Source organism: Geotrypetes seraphini, chromosome 17, assembly GCF_902459505.1.
Source record: "Geotrypetes seraphini chromosome 17, aGeoSer1.1, whole genome shotgun sequence".
NCBI lineage: Eukaryota > Metazoa > Chordata > Amphibia > Gymnophiona > Dermophiidae > Geotrypetes > Geotrypetes seraphini.
Window position 1 is genome coordinate 47,348,690 of NC_047100.1, and position 17,892 is coordinate 47,366,581.

General features: G+C 43.3%; 1 protein-coding gene across 8 annotated transcripts in view; it reads right to left on the reverse strand.

The window, feature by feature from the left end:
• The window catches only part of UBA7 (ubiquitin like modifier activating enzyme 7), a 271,137-nt gene that overhangs the window by 126,271 nt on the left and 126,974 nt on the right, over positions 1-17,892 (reverse strand). For all 8 annotated transcript variants that reach the window (XM_033926348.1, XM_033926355.1, XM_033926349.1 and 5 more), the window contains 4 exons: positions 11,413-11,602; positions 5,117-5,205; positions 4,622-4,714; positions 3,413-3,604 (listed from right to left, as the gene is read on the reverse strand). In XM_033926348.1, coding sequence (XP_033782239.1) covers positions 3,413-3,604; positions 4,622-4,714; positions 5,117-5,205; positions 11,413-11,602 — 564 coding nt within the window. The remainder of the gene's footprint in view (positions 1-3,412; positions 3,605-4,621; positions 4,715-5,116; positions 5,206-11,412; positions 11,603-17,892) is intronic.

Consider the following 17,892-nt stretch of genomic DNA (forward strand, 5'->3'; position numbering starts at 1 on the left):
TTCACATGTTGAGTGGCGATCCATGAGTCTCAAGTTTTCCTTTCTAACTCCATCACCCAACTGCTCGTTCTTCACGTGTGGAGCGGCAATCCATGCATCTCAAGTTTTCCTTTCTATCTCTATCACCCAACTGCTCGTTCTTCACATGTTGAGCGGCGATCCATGCGTCTCAGGTTTTCCTTTCTAACTCCATCACCCAACTGCTCATTCTTCACATGTTGAGTGGCGATCCATGCGTCTCAAGTTTTCCTTTCTAACTCCATCACCCAACTGCTCGTTCTTCACGTGTGGAGCGGCAATCCATGCATCTCAAGTTTTCCTTTCTATCTCTATCACCCAACTGCTCGTTCTTCACATGTTGAGCGGCGATCCATGCGTCTCAGGTTTTCCTTTCTAACTCCATCACCCAACTGCTCGTTCTTCATGTGTGGAGCGGCAATCCATGCATCTCAAGTTTTCCTTTCTATCTCTATCACCCAACTGCTCGTTCTTCACATGTTGAGCGGCGATCCATGCGTCTCAGGTTTTCCTTTCTAACTCCATCACCCAACTGCTCGTTCTTCACATGTTGAGCGGCGATCCATGCGTCTCAGGTTTTCCTTTCTAACTCCATCACCCAACTGCTCGTTCTTCACATGTTGAGCGGCGATCCATGCGTCTCAGGTTTTCCTTTCTAACTCCATCACCCAACTGCTCGTTCTTCACATGTTGAGCGGCGATCCATGCGTCTCAAGTTTTCCTTTCTAACTCCATCACCCAACTGCTCGTTCTTCACATGTTGAGCGGCGATCCATGCATCTCAAGTTTTCCTTTCTAACTCTATCACCCAACTGCTCGTTCTTCACATGTTGAGTGGCGATCCATGCGTCTCAAGTTTTCCTTTCTAACTCCATCACCCAACTGCTCGTTCTTCACATGTTGAGTGGCGATCCATGCTTCTCAAGTTTTCCTTTCTAACTCCATCACCCAACTGCTCGTTCTTCACATGTTGAGCGGCGATCCATGCGTCTCAAATTTTCCTTTCTATCACCCAATTGCTCGTTCTTCACGTGCTACACAGTCATCCGTGGGTCTCAAGTCTTCCTTTCTAACTCCATCACCCAACTGCTCGTTCTTGACGTGCTACGCAGTGATCCGTGCGTCTCGAGTTTTCCTTTTACTTTCAGTTGTGTGGACCTTGTGCCCAGTTCAAGAAATTATTATGAAACATTCTGATCTGTGAGATCATATAATATCAGCATGTGGAAAGGCAGCTTTACCAATGTTCCGCGATAACACTAAAATCTCACCTCAGGCAGTTCAGTTAACAGAAAAAAAGGATCAAAGGGGACGATCATTTCAAGTGAAAAGGCAAGATGGCTTGTGTTTCTTAAGTTAATAAAAACAAAAACTGGAAAATAGGTGCTGCCTTCTTCCTCAGGTCATGTTTTTTCTTGTAAGATATTTTTGAAGTGCAGTTAAAGACGCTGGGTGTGTATTTAAAGGATTCAGATGTGCTTTTAGATGCCGAGAGCCTCAACACACCCAGAGACTCATCATAATCCTTTACCTGCCTCATCCGTGGCTGTTTCATGGTTCAACAAGCACAAAGAGCAAGGGATAATATTCACCCTATATCTGCTAAATATTAACTTGAGAGAGACATTTTCCAAAGGTATTTAATTAAGGAATTGTCCGGCTATCCTTGGAAGCCAGGTGGGCAAAACTTTTTTTTTAAATGAATTATTCAATCTTCATTTAAATTACAGGACCCAAAACCAAATTACAAGCAGTTGAGCAAAACTTGAAGTTTAAATTATCCCTGGACAATATTTAGCCAGACAAAAGCCATCCATTAGGAGTATTGCAGTTAAAAACTTGACTGGCATTCAGCTCTAGACCACATATCCAATGGAAGCTTACTCAGGCTGAATGTCTGGATGAAGTTAACCAGTGAAAAGTCATTCGTTTAACTTTATCTGCTGTATCATCATAAGCTCTTACGCTACTCCACACTGCTCACAGAAAACAATTAAGATGAGAGGAGAGCGACACGTCTGATAAAAGGTATGGAAAACCTTTCATACGCTGAGAGATTGGAGAAATTGGGTCTCTTTTCTCTGGAGAAGAGGAGACTTAGAGGGGATATGATAGAAACTTACAAGATTTTATGAAGGGCATAGAGAAAGTGGAGAGAGACAGATTCTTCAAACTTTCAAAAAATAAAAGAACAAGAGGGCACTCGGAAAAGTTGAAAGGGGACAGATTCAAAACGAATGCTAGGAAGTTCTTCTTTACCCAACGTGTGGTGGACACCTGGAATGCGCTTCCAGAGGACGTAATAGGACAGAGTACAGTACTGGGGTTCAAGAAAGGATTGGACAATTACCTACTGGAAAAGGGGATAGCGGGGTATAGATAGAGGATTACTGCACAGGTCCTGGACCTGTTGGGCCACCGCGTGTGCGGACTGCTGGGCACGATGGACCTCAGGTCTGACCCAGTAGAGGCATTTCTTATGTTCTTAAGATCATGTATAGCATTATACAGTCATCCCGGAGAAACTCAATTCTATATAATATGCTGATTTTTCTGGTGATAAGTAATCCAGATCGTAAGAGGAAAGCATTTATCAGAACAAGAGACTGAGAAACCGAGACCATGATGCAAGAGTTGAAGTGAGGAATAAATCAGCCTCTTAATGATAGAGGTGAAACAAATAAGAAAGCCTGGGACAACTGCAGAGGGCTCTACACAGTGAGGAAGTGGGAACGTAAGAATCTGTGGTAGTAGAGGAGGATGGAATAACAGGCAAAGAAGATGAGTCTTGAGGTCTACATTTCCATACATAGAAACATGAGGGCAGATAAAGGCCAAATGTCCCATCTAGTCTGCCCATCCACAGTAACCATTATCTCCTTCTCTCTCAGAGAGATCCCACGTGCCCATCCCAGGTCCTCTTGAATTCAGACACAGTCTCTGTTTCCACCACCTCTTCCGGGAGACTGTTCCACACATCTACCATCCTTTCCGTAAAAAAATATTTCCTCAGATTACTCCGGAGCCTATCACCTTTTAACTTCATCCTTTGCCCTCTCATTGCAGAGTTTCCTTTCAAATGAAAGAGACTCGACTCATGCGCATTTATATTACGTGGGTATTTAAACGACTATCATATCTCCCCTCTCCTGCCTTTCCTCAAAAATATAGTATACAGCACATGTTCTGTGCAGCACAGTCATGTTCTACATTTCTATGCAGCACATCCAAAAGTCGCTTCTTCCCCACATGTTAATGATCTTTCAAATAACTAACTGGATCAATACAACACAGAACTGGCCCCAGAGGCAATGCTAGAGAAATGCTCTATCCATTTGGGGAGAGCAAAGATTGCACTATACAGTATAATAAGCTTCTCCGTCGCGGTTCTTACCTTCTGAACAGGTGCTTGCTGGGGCTGGACAAAGACGAAGAAGGGCTGAGCCAGATTCAAGAAACTGTTCCGGTAAGAGCTGAGCTGCTGATGACCCCATACTGCTTTGTAAAGTTCCAAACACACCAGGCCAGCAACTGCTGAGGTAGTTGTAGTGATGGCAGGGATAATCCTTCCAGCAATGAGTTTACTCTGTCAGAAAATTAGCAAGAGAAACAGGAAAATGAAAGAAAAGAGATAGCAAGATGGGAAATGAACATAAAGAAAAGAGAGAATGGGGAAATGTAATGATTGCATGCAGAAACAGAAACCACAATAGGGCAGAAAGAAGGATGGGGGAAAGATGGAGGTGAAGATGTTGAATGGAAGAAAGAGCAGTAGAGAAGAAAAAAAAAAAAAGAATAAAGAGGAAGGCACAGAGAAGGAACAAGAAATTGTACGAGGAGGAGGAAAACAAAAAGAATGAAAAGAATTACCAAAATGACAAAATAAATTTGCATGAGCACATTGGCAAACTGACAATGCCAGACTGAAAAACGGAAAACATTTTGCCTACATAGCTCAAAGTAACAAGTATGAGAGTCAAATAAGAAATAAAACATTCATTGTAAAGAATTAATCTTCACCTGTTATATGGGATCATTTCCTAATATAGGCCCTGCCGCAATTAGCTGAGTGGCCGCGGCAGGAAACCCCCGGACCCCAACGCAAGTCGGCCAGAATGAGGGATGCCCAGTCCCTCCCGTCGCAATCCCCGAGCGTCCCTCATCCCTCTGGTCAGCCTTCCTGTTAAAGGTACAGTGATGGTCCAGGTGCCGGCAGGAGGGAGTTGGCATCCTTCCTGCCGGGGATTGTTTAGGGGTTTGTGGCAGGAGGGACTGGGCATCCCTCCTGCCGCAGACAATGTGTGTGCGGGAGGTTCGATGGTGGCGGTGGGAGGGAGTGGACATCCCTCCTGCCAGCCAACTTGCGGTGGGGGTTCGGGGGTTCCCTGCCACTGCTGCTCAGCTGATTGCAGCAGGAAGATTCCCTTGCCGCGATCAGTTCAGCGGCAACGCGATTCTCTAAATGCCGTCTGTGACGTGAACAGCGGTTTGAGAATCGGGGTAAAGGACGCCCGTATGCCATTCTCAAAAGCTGCTTAGACCGGGCATCTTATACAGAATCAGGACCAAGGAGTCTAAGGCATCTCTGCTCCCTCCTCCTTACCTTGTGTCTGTCTGCCTGGGGTATTCCATAGTTCTCAGCTCTTAGGTTTGATGCTGCTACAATGAAATCCATGTGGAAATTGATGTCATTATCCTTTGGAAAAAATTTGGAAACAAATATCATTTTAGGACAGGCACACGGCAGTTTTCAAAGGAATGTAAGCTAGCTAACAAAGGTTCTTTTTATTACATCTTAGCACACATACTAAGTGCCATGTAGCCCCTAAGTATATAATAGAATGTACATTGCACCCGCTAAGCTTTAATGAAAGGGAGAGGCGCATGGGATCTCTTTTGGAGAAGAGGAGATAGTGGATGCTGCGGATGGGCCATTTGGCCTTTATCTGCTGTCATGATTCTGTGTTTCTATGAAATAAAATTATCCCCTTAATGTTTTCTCAGTTACTCATAAACTGAGCTCCATAATCTCTAAGGGCTTCCTGATATTTCCTGCTAAGCACTGGAACCACAGTATGAAAGTTTAACACACAAATACCTTTTCAAAGTGAACGGGGTCCATCACATAAGCTCTGTGAGAGGAGGCATCGGCCAGGATGGTTTTCAGCTCCTCCAGCTGCTGCTGGTCTATAGGGCAGAAAAAAGGCACAACAGAAGTTCAGCGTTGTGGTTCCCAGGCTCTTAGCTACGAGGCAGCTGCAAACTAGAATTTCTCCCACAGAATTCATAGACACACAGCGACAAAATGCAGGAAGGCCTTCTGTTCCCCAGGACCTCTTCCTTCCTGGTATGCTACAGACTTAACAGATTGAGAAGATGAGGCAAGGGCAAAATATAGGTATGCTTTTTGGCCTAGTTCATATATTTTAAGCATTCATTGAGATTTATTAACCATTTTTATGAAGAGATTCACCTAAGGCGATGTACCATAGGTATAATTCAGCATAAAACTTACAATTTTGTTAACAGCATAACAGTAGTAAAAAGACCAAATATAAACATAATTATAATGAATGAGGTAAAGTGAAACTGAATAATAGGACTACCATGAAAGTTTCAAAGTACTTATTAACAACACTGAAATATATATATCACATAATCTAAACTCAAGCCTGATGAAGGCATACTGGAGACTCTAGGTAACATTCACCTTTAAACCTAATCCAGCCAATACTTAGTCCATGGGAGATAGCTGGCTATCTCCTGGGTCCACAGGCGAAACTGGAAATTCAATGCTGGCACCATATCTGGCAAATGGCACTGAATTTCCAGTTTAGATTTGGCTGGCCGAGACATAGCCAGCTAAGCTAATATTCAACAGCTGACTAAGTTCTAGGGCAGGGGTTGGCAACTGTGGTTCTTCTGCCATGTGCCTGTGGCTCTCCAGGCCCTGATCCTTTAATCTCCCTCCCAACCCCACGCTCCCCCACTGGGCCTATCAAGGAACCTGGTGATCCGGCAGGGCCTTCATGGCAGAAGTGCAGCCCTCTCGCTTCTGCCTCCTCACGGCTGCCTTCTAAAATGGCTGCCATGACTTCACGTGGCAGCTCGCAGTACTACAGGAAATGCCGCAAGCAGCCATGAAAGGTCATGGCAGCCATTTTAGAAGGTGGCTGCGCTCCTGCCATGAAGAACCTCGCTGGACCATCAGGTACCTCGGTAGGTCGCGAAGGAGATTAAAGGGTTGGGGCCTGAAGAGGGAAAAGTACCTTGGTTATAGGTTGGGGGAGCGGGACAGCAGGGCAGGGGAAGGAGGGAGGGAAGTGGTGTTGGAGGGAAGAAAGAGGAAAGAGAAGCTAGATCTTGGGGAGGGAAGAGAGAGTGAGAGACCTGGAATATTTCAAACTCCCTTCTCTACCCACTGTGGCTCTTTGTAAATCTTGGGTCAAATTTTTAGGATAAATTGGCTCTTTGCTTTAAAAAGGTTGCTGACCCCTGGGTTAGAAGGAAAAGATTTCCTTTTTGTGGATGACGCTAAGATATGCAACAAAGTGGATTCCTGGGAGGGAATGGACAATAGGAGAAGGGCTCTACAAAAATTAGAAGAATGATTGAATATTTGGCAGTTAAAATTCAATGCAAAGAAATGCAATAATGCACTTGGGGTGTAGAAATCCAAACAAGGAGTATATGCTAGGGCAGGGATCAGCAACCTTTTTACAGCAAAGAGCCAATTTAGCCAAAATGTTTGACCCAAGATTTACAAAAAGCAGCAAGGTGTAGCTACTCTCCCCTCCAACTCCTTGCAGGTCTCTGCACCTTTCATCCCTCTCTCGCCCCTCCCCCAACCTATAGCCAAGGTTCTCTCCCATCTCCAGATCCCAACCCTCCCAACCCCACGATTCCCCCCTCCCCCGAGCCTACCAAGGTATCTGGTGGTCCAGCAGGAAACTTTGTAGCAGGTGCACAGCCCACTCGCTCCTGCCTCCTGAAGGCTGCCTTCTAAAATGGCTACCATGACCTCTCGCGGCAGCTCACGTTACTACAGGAAATGCTGCAAGAGGTCACAGCAGCTATTTTAAAAGGCAGCCGTTAGGAGGCAGGAGCAAGAGGGCTGGACTACCAAGTACCTCAGTAGGCCCGGAGGGGGATGGAATTGTGGGGGTGGGAGGGAAATGAAAGGGTTGGGATTTGGAGAGCCGCAGCCACATGGAAGAAGATCTGCATGTGGCTCACGAACCGCAGGTTACCGCCCCCTGTTCTAATCCATCGGCAATGTTGATCGCAAATATGTTGAATAGAATCAGCCCTCTTAGGTACTCCACTACTTATATTTCAAGTTTCAAGTTTATTAAAAATTTGCTATATTGACCAATTGGAGGAACTTCTTGTCTATTTAACTTCTGTAATCTAACTGGGGTCCAAAATGCTCTATGTAAAAGGAAAAACCAAGTTTGTCTCATAGATGCAGACACTGTACATCTCATTCTCCAAGACCAAATTGGTGGCCATTGAGACGCAGTAATTTGATGCTTGATCTCAATGCTCCAAATGTCCCTCAGCCGTCCGCCTCATTTTTGGATTGAAAAAAAAACAGATCATGTCAGTCCATACTATAAACAATTGCATTGGTTGCTAGTGAAGGCAATAATTATTTTCAAATCCGCCTGCATTTGTTTCAAAACCTTATCTGACTTGGCCCCAAATGATCTTTTCTCTCACTTTGAGCTGGCTCATATTAACAAATGTACTCATAGTTCTCATTTATTTGCATTTCCCACTTTGAAATCTTGTCAGATTCTTAGATAGGACACTTTCATTTCAAGCTAGTAAAATGAATACCTAGCTAAGCGAAACAATCGCAAAGGTTTTTTTTTCCTATCAATCCTTTAGGAAATCAGTAAAGCCTTATCTTTTTGACAAATTTGTTACTTCTTAATTTTCTTTTGTACCACTGTCCCTGGTTACTTTATAACTTTCTGTTTTTGTTGCTTACTTCACTGGTTGTCAGTTGTCTCTTTATTGTGAACCGCTTAGAAGTTATTAATTTAATAACTTTATTTTTGTATACCGCAATACCATGACAAGTTAGAAAATCATGTTGCACTTTCATATGATACTATATTATTTGGTACATCTATGAGATTTAAGAGCCCAATTTCAGCAAATAATAATAAACTTTTATTAATATTGACCGGGGTTGCCATTCAACATATTACTGGAAACTGGAAAGATTATACTAAACTTAATTATAATTCAGTATGCCATATTTATAAAATGGAGAGGGTGCTTGCCATACAGCAAGGAAATTATCATAATTTTAAAATGATTTGGGGGCCATTGATTACATATTCTAATGCTCAGACACCTTAAACACCTTGTTTTATATAAGATATAGGAGGGGTGGGAAATATGATAATTGCTAATTGATTTATTATTAATAGATGGGGTGGGTGGGAAGGGATTCTTTTATACTTTAATGATTATAAGTAAGATTGTCAAGTGATTTGTTGAAAAATTTTTCTGATTGATTATTATACACTTGTGGTAAGATATGAAAATGAATAAAGATTTACAAAACAAAAATAAAGTTATTATTATTAAAGACCCCCAATAGATCAAAAAACCTTTGTAAACTAACAAAAAAGATACTCCTAGCGTTGCAAGGAGACAACCAATGCCTTAACACCAAACTCAACAGTGAAACACTCTCAGACTACTTATAGACTACTTATGACAATATAGACAAAATACGATCTTACCTTGATTCCACCGCGCTACAGACATCGTCCCCCCCAAGACTCAGACAAGATGATTAAAACTACAACTGGGTACCCAACTCACTTTAAAACCGTCTCCCATGATGACATCACCAAGACACTTGACGCTATTCGTCCTTCCGGCTCCAAACTGGACCCCTGTCCGCTGCGCCTCCTAGTGGCTGTGAAAGATGCCCTTATAGACTCCGTCCTTCCTCTCATCAACACCTCTCTACAAACAGGTGCAGTACCCACAAGCTGGAAGTCAGCGGTCATCAGACCGATCTTAAAAAAACCCACACCCGACCCAAATGTGCCTGGCAACTTTAGACCTGTCTCCAAGATCATGGAAAAAACCAGTATTAAACCAATTACACTCCATCAACAAACAAGGAAAACCATCCGCCCTCTAATCGGGATTCAGGAAATTCCACAGTACTGAAACTGTCCTTCTCGACATCATCGACTACTGCTGGAAACTCATGGATAAGAGTAACGATGTCCTTCTGGTGCTGCTGGATCTCAGCATGACATTCGAACACTAGTGACCATTCTATCCTTGTTGCGCAGCTCTCTGAACTTGGAATCCGAGACACTGCATTACAATGGTTCATCTCCTTCCTGAATAATAGATCCCAAAGCATACTGCTCAATGATGCACTATTGAAACTGAAGCGGATCAAATACGGTGTTCTGTAGGGGCTCTACTATCCCCCCCTATTCAATCTCTACATTAGACCAGTCCTAGACATAGCCTGTAAATACCAAATACATATTCACTCCTTTGCAGACGACATCCAACTGTACCTACTGCTAGTAGAAATCCGTGACGCCCAGCTCATGAAACTCCTAAACTGCCTCTTGGAAATCAAAAACTGGATATCCATCAACAAATTACAACTAAACACCTCCAAAATGGAATTCCTTTGGATCCACAAAGAACACTGCAACTACATCCGTCTCCCTCTGCACTAGAAATCAACTACCATAACTTCAAAAGACCAAGAATGCAGCCTAGGAATACTCCTTGACTCTAATCTGTCGCTCTCCAGCCACATCTTACAGATGGTATCTTCCGCATTTTACTACCTGCGACAACTTTGAAAATAAGGAACTATTTTTCTGAGTCTGACTTCACCCAGCTGCTCTATGCATTAGTCCTCTCCTGCCTGGACTACTTTAATGCACTATGACGTCTCCCACGTATACAAAATGCGGTAGACTTCTAAAAAACCTCTGTGCCCACGACCCTGTCTCCCAGGTTCTATCGTTGGCTTACTAGCTGCCTGTAGCCAAACGTTTTGTCTTCAAGGGCCAGATGCTAGCATTCAAATCCTTCCACGACATGGCGCTGGGCTATGTGACGACCAAGCTTCCTTTGTATGTGCCAAACAGGTCCCTCCGCCCCCAGGATGACATATGTCTAAAAACACTCCCTGGTCGTGCCCTTCAACGGCAAATTACCAAATGACGTTCCTACTCCCACTTCATACCAACCCACTGGAATCAACTGCCCCCACAGATTAGATCCCTTGAATGACTTCTCAACTTTAGGAAAGCAATAAAAATATACCTGTTCACCTAACTTCCCCACACACGACTGATAAGATTACAAAGAAATGTATAGTGATACAAGATCCTTGGTATGTGTTGCTTGAGGATAAAAACTTGTTTTGAAAAATCTTGCACTGCAACTATGGTAAATTTAACCTGTAAATTGCATATTATGTATATTGGTATTAGATCCCTAGTATGTGTCGAGTTAGGATTAGAGGTCTGCACGGGAACGGGGATCGCGGGAATCCCGCGAGGATCCCGCAGGAATCCCCCCTAACCCACGGGACTCCCACGGGGATGGAAGGCTTTGGAAGCAGGGTTCGTCCATATAATATAATGGACACGTCACCCTTAGTAAAAGAGGGGGTTTATAAGTTAATTTCCTGAACAGAAAACAAAAAAAGGATTCCACCAAAGAGATTCCACAAGGAAAACAGCAGTGCAAACACAAAAGAAACTGTGGAACTGATGATCCTGTAAGAAGTAATTGCTGCTTTTTATGGGGACGGGCGGGGATGGAGGTAATTCCTTGCGGGGATGGGTGGGGACGGAGAGGATCCTGGTGGGGACGGAGAGGATCCTGGTGGGGACGGAGAGGATCCTGGCGGGGATGGGTGGGATTTCTGTCCCCGCGCAACTCTCTAGTTAGGATAAAAACTTGTAACAAGAAAAGAAATTCCAAAAAACTTGTACTATAGCATATTGTAACCAGTTAACTGTATATTATGTATATTAACCTGCAACCCATCCTGAGCTCTTTGGGGAGGAGGGGATAGAAACGAATTAAATAAATAAATAAAAATACTATCGAATGCAGTTAAGACTGAGGATATACTGTCAGCTTATGTGGAGACTGTACCGATGGCTTGGAGCAGAGTGGGGGGGGCCTAGAAGGAAGTAAAATGGGACAATGCTAGTGCTGTCTGCCTGTTGTGTTCGGATCGCTTTACCAGTCTCCCTCATTACGAGCTGCTGGATTTCATTTGTTGGGGCTGAAATAAGATATCAGAAGCCTCAGACCAGATACTTTAGTTTTCGCTGTTTTGGAACTCCCACTAGCTCAAATAGGATTGCTTACCTACATCTTTTACAAACTCCTTCATTTCCTCATCACTGACATGGATTTTCACCTCAGATTTTGGGATGAAAGGAGAAACAGTGACGGTGTCCACAATGCATTGTATGGCATTTCGGTCTCTGGAGCCCGGCAGTTTGTAGTTCTGAGCATAGAGATTGGCAGCTGCCACAATATAATCCAAGTGCATTTTCTAAAGAGAGAAGAGAAATGGGTTACCCCAGCAACAATACTGAAAGAGGGGAACCCCTCTGTAACTCTGGCTCCTGCTTAGGGTTACCTGATTCCCCTAGACCCGCCAGTTTCATCCATCCCTGCTCCAGTCACGCCTCCAATCCCACCGTAACCCCACCCCCGTCCCCAACTGCGCATGTGCGGATGCTCTCCTGCCCAACAGTGATTTGTTCCAAGCTTTTCAAAATTCGGACAAAGTGCTGGGTTTTGAAAAGCCATCTGAACCCCTGGACATGTCCTCAAAAGGAGGACCTATCTGGAGAAATCCAGACGTCTGGTAACCCTACTTCTGCAAAACACAGTGGAGTGTAGTAATGTTGGTGTGCAGTTTATTCATGAAATCTAAAAGTATGTGCGGTGGCTCGACACGCACGTGTTTCGGCCAATGTGGCCTGCCTCAGGAGCCTTTCTTAAAAGGATCGATTACTAGGACAAATCACTTCATCCAAGTATTCTAAGTTCGTTCAAAGATACCACACACGAACAATTAAACACTGCAACTGCATAAATGCCATTGATATGACATCATGTTTCCCGCGCTTTTTAACTCTCTTGACTTTGCATATAAAATGGTGTTCCTGCAGTTGCAATGTTTAATTGTTCGTGGGTGCAGAGACCCATATGGGATCTGGATGAAGTGATTTACCCAAGTAATTGATCCTTTTAAGAAAGGCTCCTGAGGCAGGCCATATTGGCCAAACCACGTATGTGTCGAACCACCGCACATACTTTTATATTTCATGAATAAACTGCACATCAACATTATTACGTATGTCCACTGTGGTTTGTTCGTGTCTACTTGGATTGTGGAGATCTTTGCTCCACAAACAGAGGATGAGGTTATACAAAGATTCCCAAATTTTTGTTCCAGAAAGACCAAGTGACAAAGGGAAAGGGGTTATTGCAGAGAAAGCAGATACTAAGTTATCCTTTAACAGAATTAGTGCACACCAAGTGCCATATGGCCCACAAGTATAAAATAACTACTACTATAGCGCTACTAGACATATAGAGCAATGTACATCAAAACATAGAAGAGACGGTCCCTGCTCAAAAGAGCCTACAAACTTACTTCTATACCACCGTTCCCTCTAAGCTGTGGTGGGTGCTGGTTCATGCTCACATTTTCAAAAGAGAGGGACAGGCAAGCTGTGCAGGACTCCAGGGAACCAATTGAACACACAATATTGAAACAGCACCCCACACTGGTGGCAATGCACTTGGAGGACTCTCGCTCAGCTTAGCGGAAACAGTGGGGGAATTACAGAGGAAATGAGAAGACAGATCTTGATGCTTAGAAAGTGATTGATAATTTTGCTACTGCAAACTAATCTTTCATAAGATCCCCAAAAACCTATGGGAAAAAAAGTTATCAAACTAAATTATATGGATGCAGAGGTTATAAATATAACATCAACCACAAACTTGAATGTACTGCTATAGAAGTACTGTTGGGACCCCATTCACACCAAACCACAAAGATAACAAGTAAATTATAAAGGCAAAGTGGAGAAAAACAGACTTCAATAACTTGGCTCCCAGACTCACAAAGCATCTACTGGAGCCCATATCATCATGGGTCTATAAAAAAAAAACTCCACGTAACATGAAAATAAACACTCAGTCTTTGTTTTCTTACTTTTCAATAGGAGTCCACAACAACAAACTTTAAAATTGTGACGGCTATTTAAGTGGATAGCTTAAAACTATCTCAGTGGCTGCATTATTAGTAATTTGTCCTAGGAAATGTTCCAAATAGATGTAAAAATAAAATCACTTATCTCAGTCCTTCTTTTCAAATATTAAACTTCTTCCGATTTCCTCCCGACAAGGTTACTCCTGTTTCGCTTCTTAATCAAGCTACATCAGGGGAGAACCTTGCATTTCTTCATCCCACAGGGGGATTGCGAAGATCTGCAACGTGACATAATCAAGGTCGAGAAATGGGCATCGACATGGCAAATAAGGTTCAACGTGGATAAGTGTAAAGTGATGCATGTCGGTAACAGAAATCTCATGCACGAATACAGGATGTCCGGGGCGGTACTTGCAGAGACCTCCCAGGAAAGGGACTTGGGAGTTTCGATCAACAAATCGATGAAGCCGTCTGCGTAATGCATGGCGGTGGCAAAAAGGGAAAACAGAATGCTAGGAATGATAAAGAAGGGGATCACGAACAGATCGGAGAAAGTTATCATGCCGCTGTACCGGGCCATGGTGCGCCCTCACCTGCAGTACTGCATCCAGACCTGGTCGCCATACATGAAGAAGGACTCAGTACTATTCAAAAGGGTCCAGAGAAGAGCGACTAAAATGGTTAAGGGGCTGGAGGAGTTACCGTACAGTGAGAGATTGGAGAAACTGTGCCTCTTCTCCCTTGAAAAGAGGAGGCTGAGAGGGGACATGATTGAAACATTCAAGATAATGAAGGGAATAGACTTAGTAGATAAAAGACAGGTTGTTCATCCTCTCCAAGGTAGATAGAACGAGAGGGCACATTCTAAAGTTAAAAGGGGATAGATTCCATACAAACGTAAGGAAGTTCTTTTTCACCCAGAAAGTGGTAGAAAACTGGAACGCTCTTCCGGAGTCTGTCATAGGGGAAAACACCCTTCAGGGATTCAAGACAAAGTTGGACAATTTCCTGCTAAACTGGAACGTACGCAGGTGAGGCTGGACTCATTTAGAGCACTGGTCTTTGAGCTGGGGGCTGCCGCATTCTGCGGTAATAAGATATAGTTGGATACTGCTATGATTGCTGAGAATGATGCACATGCTCTATATAGGTTCTATAATTGTTCAATGATATATGTTGGTTCATTATTGCAAAAATTTTCAATAAATATAATTTTAAAAGAAGAAATTAGTTGGAATAAACACATTTTCTATAAGGCACAAAACCAGGCCACCTGTTTATTATCCAGGTACTTGTGATTTGGACTGACCTCTGTGAAGATGGGAAATTGGGCTAGATGGACCATTGCTCTGATCCAGTAAGGCTGTTCTTAAGTCTTATACTGTACATCGCATGAATGGCAGGATCAGCAGGTAGTCTTCGCAGGCAGTGCATGTTCTGAAGTATTCCAGAAGATGAACTGACAAGTTCAGAGGAATTCACTAAATCAGATGCCCCTATGATATCATCTCTCGTGATTAGATAGGTGATTGGCCTTAGCCCTGATGTTGAGAATGAAGAAACTACAAGAATGTCTGTTGACGTCACTCTGGAGGCTTAACGGAAACATGGTGGACTGATGAAAATGTCTGGGACATGGTGCTACCGGGATACAAACTATACCGCAGAGACAGAGTGGCTCAAAAAGGAGAAGGCATTGCCACATCCGTCAAAGAGGGAATTGAATCTACTGGAGACAACATACCACAACGGACAGATAAGTTAGAATCTCTATGGGTCAAAATTCCAGGAACAAAATTCCAGAAACGAGGATAGGCATCTACTACCGACCCCCAGGGCAGTCTGAAGAAATAGATGAAAAAATGAAGGATGAGATTAAACACAACTGCAAGGGAGGCAACGCAGTTATCATGGGCAACTTCAACTATCCGGGGATAGATTGGAACCTAGGCACCTCCAGCTGTGCTAGAGAGACCAAGTTCCTGGAAACTGTAGGCGATTGCTTCCTGGAACAACTTGTCAAGGAAAACACAAGAGGAAACACAATTTTGGACTTAGTTCTAAATGGTTTGCAAGGACCGGCGCAGGATGTAGAAGTAGAAGGGACGCTGGGAAACAGCGATCACAATATGATATGCTTCAACCTGGAAATAGGGGTTAAACGTCGGTCCAGAACGACGGCCACGGCCCTAAACTTCTGAAAATGAAATTACGAAGTGATGAGATGCATGGTGGGGAAGAAAATTAAGAAGAGGATAAACACTATAAAGACACTGGAGCAAGCTTGGTCTCTTTTTAAGGATATGGTCACCGAGGTGCAAAATCTATATATACCATGTATCAACAAGGGATCAAAGAGGAAAAAGAATAAAAAACCGGCATGACTCATTGTAGAGGTTAAGGAAGCGATTAAAGACAAAAAAAACTTTGTTTAAGGAATGGAAAAGATCAAAAACAGATGAAGACTGGAATAAGCACAAATTGCAGAAGGACAAAGTTTATTTTTTAGTTCAAAGCCGCCGGTGCGGCTCCTCTCTCAAGCCACACCTGCGTCGGAGAAGGCTTCCGATGCAGGCGGGGATCGAGCGAGGAGCCGCGGCGGCGGCGGCTTTGAACTAAAAAATAAACTTTGTCCATATCAAGGAATTACCAGGTGTAGAGTAGGGGGGCCCGATGCCTTGCGCGCTTTCACTGCTCCCAGCGTCTTTCCTCTTCGCCGACAGCCCTCCTCCCGGCAGCCGCCACTCCGCGCATCCTGAAGTCCTGGTGACATGGTTACTCACCTTTAAATCTTTATCATCCAAAACTCCATCATTCATTTATAAAGTTCTAATCCCATACACTTCTCAAAAAACCTTACGATCTAATCAGCAACTTTTATTAGTTGTTCCCTCTCTCAAAATCATAAATACCAGAAGACAGTATATTTTCTCAGTCACAGCACCACAAACATGGAATTCTCTCCCTCTTTATTTAAGGGAGGAGAAAAACCTCGACAAATTTAAAAGCCAACTTAAGAGTTTTCTTTTTATAGACGCTTTTAATCCTTAATTGAATTGCTAATTACTCTTTACAATTCCCTTTTACTTCAGTCAGCTATATATTTATTTTGTTTTCCCATCCATTCTGTGTATTTACCCTTAATTATCCCCCCTTTCCTATTATAAATTGTATTTCTTCCCCTTCTTTCCCAATGTTTCATGTCCAAATTTGTCTAGTTTGTTTTAAATTGATTTTAAATATTTTTATTATATTCTTGTTAATCTTTTATTATGTATTTTCTGTAAATGTAAATCGCTTAGTAGTTACGATAGGCGATTAATCAAATATTGAATAAAACTTGAAACTTGAAACTTAAGCGCTCATGCACACTCTTGCCGGCCACATTCCGACAGATCAGATCTCAGGGAACACGCGGCGAGAGTGCGCATGCGCGCTTAGCATTTTATTATTATAGATGAAATGAGGTGGTGGCTGTGTTAGCCCAAAGTTCCCGGACAAAGTGTCGGGTTTTGAAAAGCCGGGTGGACCCCCAGACATGTTCTAGAAAAGGAGGACATGTCCAGGGAAATACGGATGTCTGGTAACCCTATATATACCTATATCACTATCTTGTTTATATATTATTAATAAGCAACATTGCCCAATCAATTTTGCTTCAACATATTGGAAAATGGGACTAATAGTCTTTATAAAGTTTGTAATTAAATCCCATAAAGACTCCAGAGTCACTTGTGCTGGCTAATCTAAAATTAAAAGCCTTTGCTGAGTATAGAAATGCTCACCGGTTTCTCCTACAGAGACACCCTGAACCCGGGGCGGGCTCTGTCTCCAGACTCTCCGATGGTGAACTTCTCGCCTCAGGAGAAAGTTCCTCCCCCATCTCCGAGGTTTCTTCTTCCCCTGAAGAGCTGGTAACTCGGGGTTGCAGGGGTGGGGCTCTCACATCGGGGCTGAGCGTGGTATCCGGCCCAGGAGAAGCGACACTGGTTTCGCCCTGTCCAGGCGCCTTCAGCGGGCTAGCTTCCGGTGTCGCGGTTGCAGCTCCATGCATCCGCCGCATCAACTCTTCAATGTTGCCAAAGGCCGGCACATCGAAGCGCCGCGAGGCGCTAGCAGCACTCTTGCCTCTCCTCTTCGGCATCGGTAAAGATAGGCCTCAGGAGCCGTCAGTAAGAAAAAGAAAAAGTTTTGAGTGGAGCAGCTGAGATGCGTTCCTCTCAGCGGCCATCTTGGAATCCCTTCCTTTTCTATCTTCTTATCCCATTCTTGATGGGACACCATTACCCCTAAGCAATGAATTGAAGTCTTGGGTATAGTGTTGGACTGTGTCCTTACCTTCAATCTTCAAATACCAATTTGAAATGTTTTTGCATGCTAAAGCAGATTCGTTCCATATGTTCTTTTCTTGATTTTCAGTGTCTGAATACCTTAGTTTTCTCTCTTGTAATTTCAAGAGTGGATTATCCCAACTCACTTTACCATGGGATTACTTCAATTTATACAAAATACTGCAATCAAACTAGTATTCCATAAAAGGAAGTATTATCATGTTATGCCCTTGTTAAAAACTGTTCCACCTTAGATGGTATCTCGCTTGTATATATAAAATT